At 36.3% G+C, this 15,338-nt stretch overlaps 1 protein-coding gene across 2 annotated transcripts in view; it reads right to left on the minus strand.

Moving 5' to 3' along the window:
- Positions 1-15,338, minus strand: part of MNAT1 (MNAT1 component of CDK activating kinase) — a 110,633-nt gene that overhangs the window by 59,208 nt on the left and 36,087 nt on the right. For both annotated transcript variants that reach the window (XM_087922331.1, XM_026698646.2), the window contains exons 2-5: positions 8,033-8,185; positions 6,356-6,429; positions 2,176-2,279; positions 1,348-1,488 (exon numbers count right to left, since the gene is read on the minus strand). In XM_087922331.1, the coding sequence (XP_087778457.1) occupies positions 1,348-1,488; positions 2,176-2,279; positions 6,356-6,429; positions 8,033-8,185 (472 nt within the window). The remainder of the gene's footprint in view (positions 1-1,347; positions 1,489-2,175; positions 2,280-6,355; positions 6,430-8,032; positions 8,186-15,338) is intronic.

The following is a 15,338-nucleotide window of genomic DNA, read 5'->3' on the forward strand; positions in this document are numbered from 1 at the left end:
CCCCTTTTTATTATCAGTTACTAAACATTTCTTGGAATGCTTAGTCTAAACTCAAAATGACTGTTGTATATCTAGCTCTCCTACAAAAGCTAATGGAATTTACTTGTGACTTGATGATTTCAGCAGATAATGTGGAGTGGGCATTTGATAGACATAATGATGCTGGTCAATGATATGTTCTCGCTTAGATATTATATCAAAGAAAGGAAAAGCAAAACATGACTGCCATTTTCCTCAGCTCTCATGCATACAGTTTGATTCTATTTTCTCTATTCTGCAAGCAAAACTTCAAAAGCATTTGTTGTTTTGTATATAACTACTTGAATTGAATAGCCCATTTTTGTTTGCTTTTTCACATTCTTTCAAGTTGAAGCTGATTTGGAAATATTTAATATAAAGAAGGACTGAAGAGGAATGGGAAATGAGGTTTAGAAGAAATATATCCTCCATTTAGTTCTTTTAAACTGTAAAAAAATTCATCCATAGCTTAAAAAAATATACTATGGGAAAAAGGCTAGGCCCAGCATGCAATTTCCCCTTCCTTACTTCCAACAGGCTTGCTTAAGTTAAAGAGAAGCATTTCCCCTTACAGCTTTTAAACTGCTATTTATAAGAATTCAGCTCTAGATACATGTCCATCAACTTTGAAGCCAAACAACTCCAACTTCTTGCCCTCCTCATCCTGCCCGCCCCCCTTCCTTAGCTAACAAAAGAGGCAATCAGCAAACCACTTGGCTCCCCTCAGTTTTCCATGCTATCTGACTGGTGAGTTATCTTTCCAAGGATGCTCCCTGCTGCCAGGTTACCCACCAGCCCTGCCAATTTTGAGATAAGAGTGATGGCTTAGGCTTCCTTAATCGTTTTTGTAGATGTAGTTGGCTCCTGCCTTATTCTCCCACCTTTCAATTTAGGTTTAAAATATATCCATAATTGTGTGTGCGTGTAAAATGAACTGACAACTAATTATGAAGAGAGAGAAAAGAGAAAAGGAAGAACCAGTTCTCAGAAGAAATCAAATATTCTACTCTAGCTCATTCAACAAGTATAGAGTAAAAATACTTGTATTCAAACCCCTATATAGTCCTGAAATCTCAGTTTTTGTTAATCTGTTAATCTATTCCATAGGATTGTCTAAGAAATAAAAGATCACAGGTGTTTCTTGAATTTCGTAAGCAAAGAGCTGCAAGAAATAAAAATAATAATAAAGGAAGCTCTGAGTTAATCCTTTAGTATTATTCTTTGGTGGCAGGAAAAAAGGAATAAACCATACAAAAGAAAAACATAATCAGTCCCTTTCAGAAATCAGTACTAAGTAGTTGCTTATTAAACCTGTCTCTTTTTACTCACCAACTTATCCAGAAGTTCCTGTTTATTCTTCCTCTTCAACATCTGTTGCATTTGTTCCTCCTTTTGTATAAGAAGCCGCCTCTGTTCATTCTCCTGCCGTTCAACCTCCAGTGCCTCTTCCAGCTCCTCTTGTTCTCGAGACTAAGCAGAACCATAATAATTAATACTTCTGAGCTGAAACTTGTTGAGGGTACAGGACTAGGGCAACAGAAAACCTGAAAAAGCAGTTAGTATCTACACTTAGGAAAAGTCGACTATGGACATCAAGGATATTATAAAGGTTTTTTTTGTATTTTGACACAGATGGGAGCTGATATCATTGTTTCCCAAAACAAAATAGCACTTAAAGAATAAAAGCTAGGGTATAATCCTTCGTTCTAATAAGTTATTTTGCGAGCCTTCCTTTTCAGACTAATAAGATAAAGGTACCAAGATCCTATTTCCTTAAGAAATAGGCTAAATCTCATTCTCAAACATTCAAAACTAAAAACAGAAGTACGTCAAAACGCCCCTCCCTTACTTGTTCAATTAAGGATTCGATTACATCTACGTTTCAAGAATTCTAAGCAAAGCTCAGAAGAGAAACCAAATATACTTATGTTTTTTCCTTATATGTCATGAACACCTCAGTCTACTCTATTTTCCCTGGAGGTTTGTTGAAATGACAATGCAAATATCTATATCCTATATCCTAAAGTCATCAGATAAAGGAATTTAAAAAAATAGATGAGTGGATAGAACAGATGCATTTAAATATTTTGCTATTAATTACTTTGTTTCAATTAATTCAGGAAAAAAAATGATGCAAGCAAGCAGTACACAACTTACCAATTTGATCTTATTTTTATGAATAACTTCTTTGTTTTCTTTCTGGTATATTTCCATTTTCTTTCTTGTGCCTTCTACATCCACATTATTGGTGAGGTTGAACACTGGATCAACATTGATTTCAAAAAACAATGGAGAAGGGGAGAGAAAGGAAGGGGAGGGGAGGACACATATATATCAGTAAACATTAAAAGCATTGCCTTTGTTCCAAGAATAATATTTCCTAAAATATTCCTGTCTTTAAAATGATAGTTACTATTAGCAACGTTGGAATAAGCTTCTTCTAAAAATAGGTGGTGAAATTATCGCCTTCTATTATTCAAACACTTTTATTTAAATTTTGTTTTATCCTCAGTTGTTCCATAATTCCATCAAGCAACAGCCTACTTATTATAGCCACTGCTGAAAAGATAGTCACAGGATTATTCTAAGCATGAAAAATGCAAAATTCAAGCATTATCATATGTTAATTCAACTGTACAGGAAAAGAAACAGGTCTCTGGAAATGCAATGCATTCTTCAACAATGGATGTCAAAGTCTAGGTTTGATTGTAATTTTTCCTCCCATTGTGCTTCTTACATTAATATTTTTTTAAAACTTGGAATTCTAGGTAAAGTTCTAACATTGCTCAATTCTCATAAGAACATTGGGAAGCTAGAAAGGATACAGAAAATAGTTGAGGTATAGCAGTGTCTAGAACGGACCCTGGGGTCAGAATAAGGCAACCACTTCTGACTGTCGAAGTTTAGAATAAAAAAGGCAGAAAATTGTTAAAGTTCAGTGAAAAGGTGTTTGTTTCATTTTGGATTTTTGCATAAGTATGCCAGAACTTCATGCGAGTTCTACCAAAAAATACCTCAAAAATCAAAAGAAGAATGGAATGGAATAAAGTTTACTCTATTTCATGATTTCATAAACAAAATAATCCAACATGTGAAAAATATAGAAAAGCAACTGTCCATTAGATTCTGTAATGGAGTATCAACTTTCATCATAATAACCACCTTCTCCCATGCGGTTCTAGTCCATCCTCAGTCATGAAAACTCACTGGGTAACTTTGGCCTTAAATAATCTCTTTCACAAAAATAAGATTACTTTATAAGATTATTTTTGTGGAAGGAAAAAAGGTAGAACTTGTGCTGCTCTTAGACACATGCACATAACCAAATAAAAATACTATTAATATAATAATAACTTCCTATAACTGGTGAACAATATTGTATTTTGTTTATGAGTTATGAGTTATCTAGAAATGGAAAAATAAGGCACAAAATAGAATGAATGAGTGAATGAATGAATACTATAAATTAACTTTTTATCAGGGAACAGCATCTATGGAATGTCCTCAGTGGTCATTAACATAACTAGCTTTGAACACCCATATGGCACCTATTCGCAACTTAGCACCTCCAGTTAGGCTAGGACTGCAATTCCCAGAATGCCCATTTGCCAAGCTGAGAGAGGATATAATGCAGTGGACTGTGAGAACCCATTTGTTTCTCTATTTCAGGAAGCAAATTTTTCAGGTTAGCATTAGTACAGAGGGCTGTTATGCAGACAATTTAGAAGAGTCTTTCTTATGTGAGCACAACATGCATTTCCAAATAAACCTATCTTAGGCCTTCACAATCTGGAGGAGAAAGGAAAAAGGAGGTAGACAAGTGTACTTTTGTCCATCTCTCTTTCTCATTCTTTTACATGTTGGCCTGCCTTTAAGATGTTAACATACAGCACAAAGCACATTGTTTTTAAAACCACTTTCAAATCTGAAAAAAAGTCAAAAATCAAAAGAAGTAAATTCCACTTTAGCTTGTAAGGCTGTGGGCATGAGAAAGGTGTGCACACATGCATTCAAAACCACATAGCACAATAACTAGTCAAATTTCCAATGCTGGAAAAAAATCCAATTCAGCTACGGCATAAATCTCCAACCAGAGAGCTGAGTGCTCAGGCCCATCTACCTCACTCAGTGTGCTACCTCACCAGAAGAGGGAGCTGCTGGCCTTTTGTTCAAGCTCTTTGGCACCACTGGTTCCAGAAATGGCCAGAAAGAACTACTGCTTGTCACCCACAAAGACTGGGTGACAAAAAGAATAATTGGACTTCATCTCACTGTATAAGTTTTCTCAGTCTGAATTGGCTCTTCAGAATTGGAATGACTTAACTTTTGATCAAAATGACATTTGTACTTGCTTCTTGCTAATTGGTGTGTTAGCTCACCTTCCTGCCTGATCATGCCCGATATCAGCTTTGCTTCACCTGTGTCAGCACTCAAGTCCAATCATGATCAGCAAATGTGTTGTATGTATGTATGTATGTATGTATGTGTGTATGTATGTATGTATTTATTTATTTATTTATTTATTTGCAATGTATATTCCACCCATCTAGTCTGGAGGTGACTCTAGGAAGCTTACAATCATTAAGAACAAATATTAAAAATTAAAACAATAAATAACATTAGTTTAAAATTAACTTTAATTTTAGGAATGGAGCATGATGCATAGAGGGGGTGGGAAAGAGGTGGGGCCTTATCCACTCCATTAACTACCATCCAGAATGACGCATCCCCATTGGGGTCCCAGGCCAATTGGCAGAACCAGGTCTTCAGGCCCTTTCGGAAGATCAAAAGGGTGGGGGCAGATTTCACCACAAAGGATATAATGTGCCAAAGGGCAGGAGCCACATCTGAAAAGGCTCTTCCCTTGGGCCCCACCAGCTGGAATTCCTTGACCGATGGAGTCTGCAGCATGCCCCTACTGCCAACGCAGCTAACCTATCTAACCTGGTAACCTGGACTCATGCTATGAAGGGCCTTAAAGATGACAATCAACCCCTTGAATTGGACCCAGAAACTGGCAACCAGCTCGTGGAATAGCAGTGTAACATGGACTACCTTAGAGACTCCAAGAACTGTTCTCATGCCTGCATTCTGTGCCCACTGCAACATCTAGATATTCTTCAAGGGTATCCCCATGTACAGTACATTGCAGTAGCCCAAGCAACACATGACCAGGGCTTGAGTGACTGAACACAGAAACTTATGACAGCTTGATTATTTTTTGAATACAATGAGAAACAGGACTATTGAAAGTAAAATAAATAACAGTGGCACTGTAAGTCACCAACGTTGTCAGATAATTTGTATTCACATTAATTTGCTTACTATCACCCACTTGACTTCTTTCTATGATATAGTTAAGAGCAGGGGCAGAAACAGAAAGAGAAAATTGAACAAGTAAAATTACCACACAAAACCAACAGCAAACTTTAATGCCCAGCTAGCAAAGCAAGAGCTAATAGATCTGGGAATTTCTTAGAGGGAAAGCTTTGGGGCACAAGGCCCCAAAGGTCATACTTATCTTGCCACCTATACTCAGATAACTGCTGTGCAGAGTAAAGAGAAGGAGATTTGATTGAAATATGCAGACTAAAAGCTCACTGGAGTATAGCCATAAATAGAGGGAAGGCATTAAATATTAACAAGACCTCAAAGAGCACATACATCTCTCCCCTATTAACACGCCTTGGTCTCCAATGCAAGAAAGATCCTATTTCCCACCCAATCCGTTAGGTCAACATTCCCCAATGAGAATGTTGTGTTACAACTGCCATCGAAACAGGACAGGCCCCAAGCCATAGCATCTGTAGGCCTGAAATCCAACAAAGGAGGAGGGGAAAAAAGAGATTTCATCTTGCACTTTAACTTCTGTCCTTTTGCATTAGCCCCATAAACACATTGCCAAAATGGTATACAAGGTCAAATGTTTCAAACCCTCCCAGCTATTGTACTCGAAGCAGCAAGAGGATTAGAGGGGTACATATGGCTACTGTCATGGTGAATAAAGGCAAATGGAAGCCAAGATTAAGAACTGAATGGTACTCCTTTACCCTTTTCTTTGTGGGAGTTTTTCTTTGCAGTCCCAGCAATAACCTAACAAAGCATTTTTATAACCACATTTGTGGTACATGTTTCCCTACTATGACTACATTTATTACCCAGATACATCCCTCGAATTGAAGAGCTCTTGATTAAAAATGCAAAGAGCAAGTAATTAGCCAATCATCAAGTACTCCAATAAAGATCAGTGAAGAGAGGCTCAGCTTTAACGTTCAATGAGGCTGGCAGGAAATATAAAAGCATGCAGGGCATCTAATATGCACGCATTAGAACTTACCAATTTCTTCCACTTCTTCCAAGAAATCATTGTATTCTGCTAAGTTGGGGAAGTCATCCTCTCTTTTATTGTATCTTTGCAAAGAGACATAAGAAAAAAACAGAATAAGATTACATCTGGGCATTCAAAAATATAAACTTCTGACATTCTTTCTTCATCCTTTCTGAGAAGCCAAGCACTCAGACTTTATCTAAACTGATCTTTTCTGAACTTTGAGTGAGTCAGCAGCTAATAAAAATGCTTACCCAAAGTCAACAGAATAGAGCAATGACAAATGGATAAAGGATCTAAAGATCTAAGAAAACTATAATCTCAATTAAGTTTCTCATTTCATGTAAAGGCAATACGTCTTGAACAAGATAATATAAGCCTGAGGGCAGGTAATGGCTCATATTTGTAAATAGTTATGGTAACTTTTATAGCTAAAGAGCAATAAGGAAAAAAAGTAAAAATACCATTCTTGCTAGTTTTTATGCTCAGAAAATTAACTTTGGATTAATGCCACATAATAGCAACAGCAATAGCACTTACTTATATATCGTTTCATAGTGCTTTACAGCCCTAAGTGGTTTACAGAGTTGTCATATTACTCCCAACAATCTGGGTCTTCATTTTACTATTAACTCAGAAGGATAGAAGGTTGAGCCAACCTTAAACCGGTGAGAATCAAACTGCTGGCAACTGGCAGAATTAACCTGCAATACTATACTCTAACCACCATGGAATCATGGCTCCTGTGGTGGGATTGTTTCATCCCAGAGGGACTGGCATGGGCACCCGAGTCCACAGAGGAGCCTTCAGCCAGAATATTCCAGTGGCAGGGTCTAGGAGAAGAACCTTCTCTGTTCTTGCTCCTGCCATTTAGAACATGTTGCCCTGCCCCAGAGTGAGGCTGTCTCCAACCATACTGACTTTCCACCAGAGGGATGGTTGAAAGATTAATAACAGACTCCACCTTCCCCCTGCTCATCCTACTCCCTCCTTCCCTACCTTTTAGTTGGGGTTGAGTATTTATATTTTATAGTATTTTATTTATATTGTGTATAGGTTTTACATAGTTTTATAGAGGGCCATGGTGTCACCATTGTTAGAATGCAGTATTTCAGGCTAACTCTGCAAACATATCATCTAAGTATGATCAAAGGAAGGGAAGAAGGAAAACATATGAAAAAATGAGACCAGACAGATAAAAAGAAAGTGAATTTCTAAATATTATTTCTTCTATTAAAAACATTATGCATATATATGCATTTAAAATTTGCAGATGTATAGTCTCAACACTATATTTATGCCATTCAAATTATATTTATGCTGTACAAATTACATTTTAAAAATGCTATATAAAGGCTTGGTAAACACAAATTTAAATACATTCATGTTAACAATCAACCATTAAAACTCCCAACACATCAGAATTAAGAGAAAGAACTGAAGTTTACTTCCTGAAATATTGACATGTGGAACACTATTTATGCATAAATCAGGTGTGTGTTTGTTTGTTTCTTTGCATTGCTCTGCCCTTAGAAACCAGAAAAAATACCTTCCTGAGCAATATATTGAGATCCAAGATAAGAATATTTTGCAAATATTTTAAATGAAGCCTTTTCACAAACATAGCTAAAATGAATTTGGAAGCACAAACAAAAAAAGAGGTGGCTTGTCTTAATTGATACTTACATTTTCAGCACCTTCTTACGGATTTCCACCTCCTTGTCAACAGCTGGATCCTCAAAGAGTTGTACTCTGAAGTTGCTCTTCCGCAAAGGGGTATCACACTCTTGGCAATTCCCAGATCCCCGAACAAACAGCAGCTCCACACAGCTTTCACAACTGAAAGAGAAAAACCACTTGATGTTAAAAAATAAATAAGTAATAAAATAGACAGGTGGTCCAGTAGCTAGCTTCATATTCATGTTTCTTATTTATTTTCAAAGGGGAGGGGGGAGATAAATCTAGGCATGAAAGAAAAGAATAACATATTTACAAATGTGAAAGATTCCAGAGAAACAATAATCCAATTACTTGGTATAAGCAGTGGCTTAAGCATTCATCACAAAAAGATGAAATCAATATGGCTGATGGAAGACTCTCTCTCATTCTCACAAATCAGCAAAGGGAAAAACCTCCAGAAAGAGAAATGTAGAAAAGGCTCAATTCTACAGTAGAGATGGTTAAAAATTTCATTTCATTCTCACTGTTAACTAAGTCGACCCAATTCATACTTCCAGGAATATTCTCATTCGCGTTTTTGTATTTCTCCAAATACTGTGTGGTATATTCTTGATCTAAGCTAAATAAAAACAACAAAATGTGTACTCAGACTACAATGCAAATAAAAATGTGTATTTTGCCAGAAGAAAATTGATTGTTCCCTCTGACACAAATTGAAATTTCCCTTAAAAAGAATTTTAGATGTAATGTTGTTTTATTAAAATAGGTGCATTAACCCCTAGAAGAGATGTAATATGTTCCTTATTTGTTTTTGTTTTTAAGCAAAAATGTGCCTTCATATTTCAGCAGCACAAGATTGGTGTCTTTGGAAGTCACACAGAGTAAAATAGTATGGGCTTCCAGAAGCCCATGGATTTATCTATTCCTGATATAGGGGAACAAATTGAATCTAAAACTGCAATGTAAAGTGCTTTTTGCTCCCTGTTTTAGTTAGTCAGTTGCTCCTTTTTCCAAACCAGTTTTTTTATTATAGTTTTCCCTAATAGTCAATATTCTGGGGTCATTCTGAGTATTATAATATTATCACCTAAACCCTAAGATTTATTTTACTTTGCATCTCTTGAGGATTAGTTTAATATCTCCCTCATAATTGAGGAGATGAAGACCACAGTTTTACTTGGGGGAAGCATTTCAGTCAGTGAAACCTGAAGTGATAGTCAGACAGGCACACAAGCTTCTGTCCTGAAAGGAAAGGTTGTTCTGTCTTCTGGATAGTCTATGAAATGCCTTTTTTTTTTTTATAAAAGCCAGTCAAAGATAAGGGAATGCTCCTCACCTCTAGTCTATAAAATGAAAATATGCACAGCAATAGCTAGTTTTAGAAGGTCACAAGAAAGCTAGTCAGACTGGATTTCAGGAGGAAGCAAAACTCTTGAAATATGCAATTTCAAATACTCAAATCAGTACTGACTAAATCATCACCTACTATTTTGGCCTAGGGAAATGGGAAGAAAAATAATTTGATCCATGAATATCAACATACAGAACTTCCAACAACTTATAGAAACTAATTTGTATATATTATACAAAAGGCTATATCGGTAATCAGATGGGAGGGGAGGATAGTGTGATACAGGATCCTAATAAACAACCAGGGTCAAAAAGCTAAAACGAGGAAAGCTCAACAATTCATAGGCTCTAGATTTTGGGTCAGCTTTCCCAGCCTGAGGTCTTCCAAATGCTGCATGCTTGGGTTGGAACGGCAGGTTGAGCAAGGCAGCATAAAATAGCAATAGCACTTAGACTTATTTACCGCTTCACAGTGCTTTACAGCCCTCTCTAAGTGATTTACAGAGTCAGCCTATTGCCCCCAACAATCTGGGTCCTCATTTTACTGACCTCAGAAGGATGGAAGGCTAAGTCAACCTTGAGCCTGGTGAGATTTGAACTGCCAAATTGCAGGCAGCCAGCAGGCAGCAGAAGTAGCCTGCACTGAAACCACTGTGCCACCGCGGCTCATAAATTCATCTTGCCAAGTTCAGAATGAGCATCTTTTCTTATACAGAAATTTTTTAGGAGGAAAAAGAAGCAAAGTTAGGACAAATGCTTGTTCTAAACATGCATAACATCCAAATGGCCAATGCATATATAGCAAATTAAAGCAACTCTTAACATTCAGAGCATAATCTTTGTTATGTAGAATCAAAGCCAATAACACTTTAAAATATTCATTTTAAAATATACCAATATCAGAATGTAAATGTAGACAGATATATCTAAAAAACACATGAACAAAATAGTTTTTAATAGAAATGGACATTGAGCGAAACCCTACCTTCCCCCCAAATGGTATGTAACATATAAATGAAAATAAGGTCGAAATAAATGTTAACATTTAAGCTAACAAGATATGCTCTTCCCTTTAAAATAAGTCCAGTTATTGCAATTAAAGGCTATGCAAGAAAAAGAAACAATTTGGAGTTGCTTGGTAAAACTAATTGGATGTACAGTACATCCCAATTTTTAAAAAGAGAGTATAATAAGTGGTTTGCAGGACTGGTTTACGTAAATCCATCACCACAAGATGACTATAACAGCAGAAAAGACAGTGGGATACTTATCTGTGAGACGATGGGGTACCTCTCTCATGAGAGTTAACTACAGTATTTGAGTACCAGCACTGAGATCAATAATAGCAGAAGGCTGAATATCACTGGCCTCTAAGAAACAGGGTTTAGAATAAGATTTACTTTGGTAAAATCCAGCAGTACTTCTTTTATATTGAGAGGGTTTTTTTGAATATGTATTAGGTAAAGATGCCATTTTTCTCCATACTTGGTAACCTCGTGGATACATTAGCATTACTTTTGTGGGAACAATATAGATCTGATTTGCCATTGTCTTCAAATATCTTCCACTGAAGACACTATTAGAATAAGTAATTTTGAAAATTGACTGATAAAACAAATTCTTCTACTTGCATTGAGGATTTCCGAACATGACACAATGAGTTGCAATAAAAAAACATGTTTGACATTGAACCACGGTTATTGATTGTTACCTGACTGTTATTTATGTATAGCAACAATTTATGTGCAGCTTGCAAGGCCAAAACATCATCAATAGAAATACATTTTGCTTCCTTTCCTCCTCAACTTTTAGTCTTAGTTGTACTCTGTATTTTCATTGTGACTTTATTGTGATTTTATGTGTTGGCATATATACTTAAGGTTTTATTTTTATGTTGTAAGCCGCTCAGAGTCACCTCGCCGCAAGATGGGCAGGAAACAAATTTAATATGTAAATAATAAAACAAATCCCAGTCAGAAAGAAGTTATAAATGACATTTTGGCAAGGGGATATAAAGGGAAACAAAGGAGCAAGGAAGCAGCAAATGATAACTACAAATTTGAACAAATGGACTGTCACGTATTTTAGCTTCAGTCCTAACTAGAAATGACTTAGGACATAGCAAACCCAAAAACCTAAGAGAAAACATGTGTTTTAATGAGGAAACAAAAAGACATGGTCTGATGCAGGAATTGAGAGTATATAGTCATTAGAGGACTGAAAATCTGGGCATGGGGTGAGAAAAAGACTGGAGAAAGTACATGCCTGTGAGCATGGAATTTATGCAAGAGAAAAATTATGTGTTTTTTTTCCCCCTACTGTCTGGCTGAAATGAGTCCTGTCTGAAGTACATTGCAACCTCTTTCATCCAGATTGCAGGTAACTGAAGATCAACTGAATAGTCATACCTGCATTGTTGGTAAAACACACCATTTTAAAATGGGAGCATGGAAATCTACTGGGAACATGGAACCAACTGAGACTAGTCTCATCTAGAAAAGTTTGTAAATATTTCATTTTTCTGAGCAACAGCCTCCCTAAAAAATCCCATAGGACTAATTTGTAGTTCTCATCTGTCTGAGGAGGGAGAGCTAATTTGTCCATTTTGCAATGAAATGTTTCTTTTTTATTTTTCACATGTTACACAATCCAGCAAACCAGAAATAATCATTGCAGGTACTTCCTTATATCTTTTGGTACAGTGACAGTATTCCAGAAAAGAATGTAATGCCTGCAGAGATATGACAGCTGATAACAACACATTCAGGTATTCTGTATACGATAATCAAGAAATAGTGAGTCTTATAATCCAGCATATATCCAGGATAGAAAATTGGAGAAAGTTCATAATAGCTAATTCTTCAGGGAATATGAACATACAGTACCAACATTTATCTATTTGCATATTGTTATAAGTGTTCACAAAAAATTACCAGCTTACAAAACTAATACTTTATCCATATATGTAGTTTAAGTTACATACATGTACCAGAGAAAATAAGAATGAAGACAACTATCAGTAGCACCAAATGCTGAATTTTGACCATGAGTGGGTTCAAATCTCAACACAACCGTGGCATCAAGTTATTCTGTGCGGTAATTACTGTTATCTCTCAAACTAACCCACTCATAGGACTGTTATGAGAACACCAAGAAGAATAATGTTATGCCTCAATTACCTGTGGAATTATAACAAACTGAAAAATTCAAGGGGAAAAATGCATTATAATACAATTATAAAACAATACATCATTTTTTATCTACATCAACAATCAGTTGTTATTGCAGAAGAGAGTTATTCAAGTCAATTAAAGATACATAATTGTATTTCCATATATTATGCCATACACAGAGACGCCCCATTTGGAATCAGACCTTGCTAAATGATATAACAGAAGTAGATGCATCTGTGTCTAGCTAACCACTAAATAAATTCCTCAGATGAAAACAACAAAAATGCTTTGCAAATGATGTCAGACTCTCATTTTACTACAACAGAGAAAAGGAAGAGCCAACTACATAAATTACCTACCTAAATAATCATCTCATTTCATTTTTATCTGGCATAGTTGAGGTCTTTTGATGAACAAATGTTAGTATTCAAATGCATACAGATGCTTGAACCAGTCATCATGTAGTGTCAGGAGAGAATACAAAAGGATGCAACACAGAAGAGCAGAGGCAAAATTCTGATTCCTATTTCTCCTCACTGGGACATGATCAGATAAGAGAAACAAAGATGCCAGAAGAGCTGGAGACTAAGCCTTATGAGAGATTGGGAACTAAGCGAAACTTTGAAACAGAAGAATAAAGACATATGAGGTCACTCTGTTCCAAATACCTAATAGGACACCACAAATGACTAGTTTTCTACAATGCAGGGCATATTTTAATGATTACCATCAAGATCATGAGAAGTGACAGTACTGCTTTATACTGCACTAGTGGAGCCACACTTGGAATACTGTGTCCAATTCTGGTCACCATGATACAAAACAGATTTTTGGACCCTAGAAAGAGTGCAGAGAAGAACAGTGCAGAGTGCAGAGATGATAAGGGTTCTGGAGGCTAAATCCATATGATGAGTGGTTAAGGTAACTAGGCATGTCTAGCCTAATGAAGAGAAGGTTTAGGGGTGACATAATTATCTTTTGGTATTCGAAGGGCACCTGAGGATAAAAGGCAATGGGTAGAAGCTCATTAAAGAGAAATCCAACCTGGAACTAAGAAGAAATGTCCCAATAGTGAGAATAATTAATCAACAGCTTCCCAGAGGTGCTCCATCATTGAAAGTTCTCAACCATTTGTCTGAAATGTGTATAAGGTCTCCTGCATTGGGCAGAAAGTTGGACTAGAAGACCTCCAAGGTCCCTTCCAGCTCTATGATTCTATGATTCTACTCTGTTATTACACTAACACATCCAAAGTAGTAATACTAGAAGTAGTTGTTGTTGTAGTAGAAATATATATACACAACAATGTGAAATCACAGCTGCCAGTTCCTTTGAGCTGGCTTTCATATTCAACGCGTTCTTTCCAAGAACCTAGGATGTTGCAGTGTATTGATGTAGCATAAATGGAGATCCAAACAGCATGGCCTTTTACAATTAAAAAATGGAAATTTTGTCAATACACATATTTTCCAAGTGCTGTCAATATCTTTTTCAATAGTGCACCCATAGTGCCAATAACCAATGGAATCACCATAGCTGGTTTATGCCGTAATCTTTCAACTTTAATTTCCAGATATTTATTTATTTGTTCGTTTGTTTGTTTAATTTTTATGCTGTCCATCTCCCCTACAAGGAGACTCTGGGTGATACCCAAGATACCTAGTAATCTTCTCTAATTCTTGGTCTTCTATTCTACTATGTGCTGCTATTGCCACATCAATTATCCATATTTCTTCTTTTTAAGCATAGTTATGTGTGATGTGCCAAGACTTTAATAGTTTGTACTTGAAAATCTGACAATATTTCAACCTGCTAATTATCAAGTATTTTTTCACCTTTAAGTTCCTATCCATTTTTATAACTAGTACATGATGATTTTTACAGATGTTCCAGAGAATCATTTTGATGACTGTATTATGTCAGTGTTTAGAATCAGCTTGTGCCATCTTCTTGCAGTATATAACCTACTGTTTTTTCTGTTGCTTTGCACAATCTGCATTTGATGATTTTGATTTGAAATTCTGGCTTTGATTGCATTATTTCTAATACCCTGCTATTGAGCAGCCAAAGTTAAGCCTTTGGGTTTTTTAAAATATTTTAATTGCAAGGGATTGCCAAGTTATTATTATCTTTATTTATTAAACTTGTACGTACCTGACTCCCAATACTCGGGGCAGCTCACAATGATCAAAGAAGTTATAATGAAATCAATAAAAGAGAAAGAGAAAAGATAGCAAACACAACAGACCAGTCTGAATGCAGTGAAGGATCTCATTCTCCCTTGCCAAAGGCCTAGGTTGAAAGTCAGGTCTTCATGGCTCTTCTAAACAAGAGCCGAGTTGGGGCCATCTGGATTTCAAGGAAAACCCCATCACAGAGGACAGGCACTGCTATAGAGAAGCTCTGTCTTTTCATGGGAAAAAGTTATCAGATTTTTCTTTCAAGGAGAGAGGGGAAAAGGAAGTTACTTTGTTATTGCTATTATTAAAAAAACAGAATGCAATATCTACCTATCAATCTGAACTCCTTTCCACTGTGCTTCATTTTGTTCCTCTTCTCTCTAGTCCCTTTTTCTCTATATACTGTTGTGATAACCTGAACTGTGAGTCAGAGTGCAGGAGGAATCACACTACGGAATTTTGTAAATTCACTCTAGGAGCCCTTTTACCTAAAAAGAAAGGTTCAGAAGTCTTTGAATAAATACATGCAATTAGCATATTGACTTTTGCAACAAACCTGAATGGTATTTAAGGGTAAATCAAGAATAGGCTGCTTGATGTCTGGAGTAC

Source organism: Pseudonaja textilis, chromosome 1 (genome assembly GCF_049901715.1).
Source record: "Pseudonaja textilis isolate UNSWEBS1 chromosome 1, rPseTex1.2, whole genome shotgun sequence".
Lineage (NCBI taxonomy): Eukaryota > Metazoa > Chordata > Lepidosauria > Squamata > Elapidae > Pseudonaja > Pseudonaja textilis.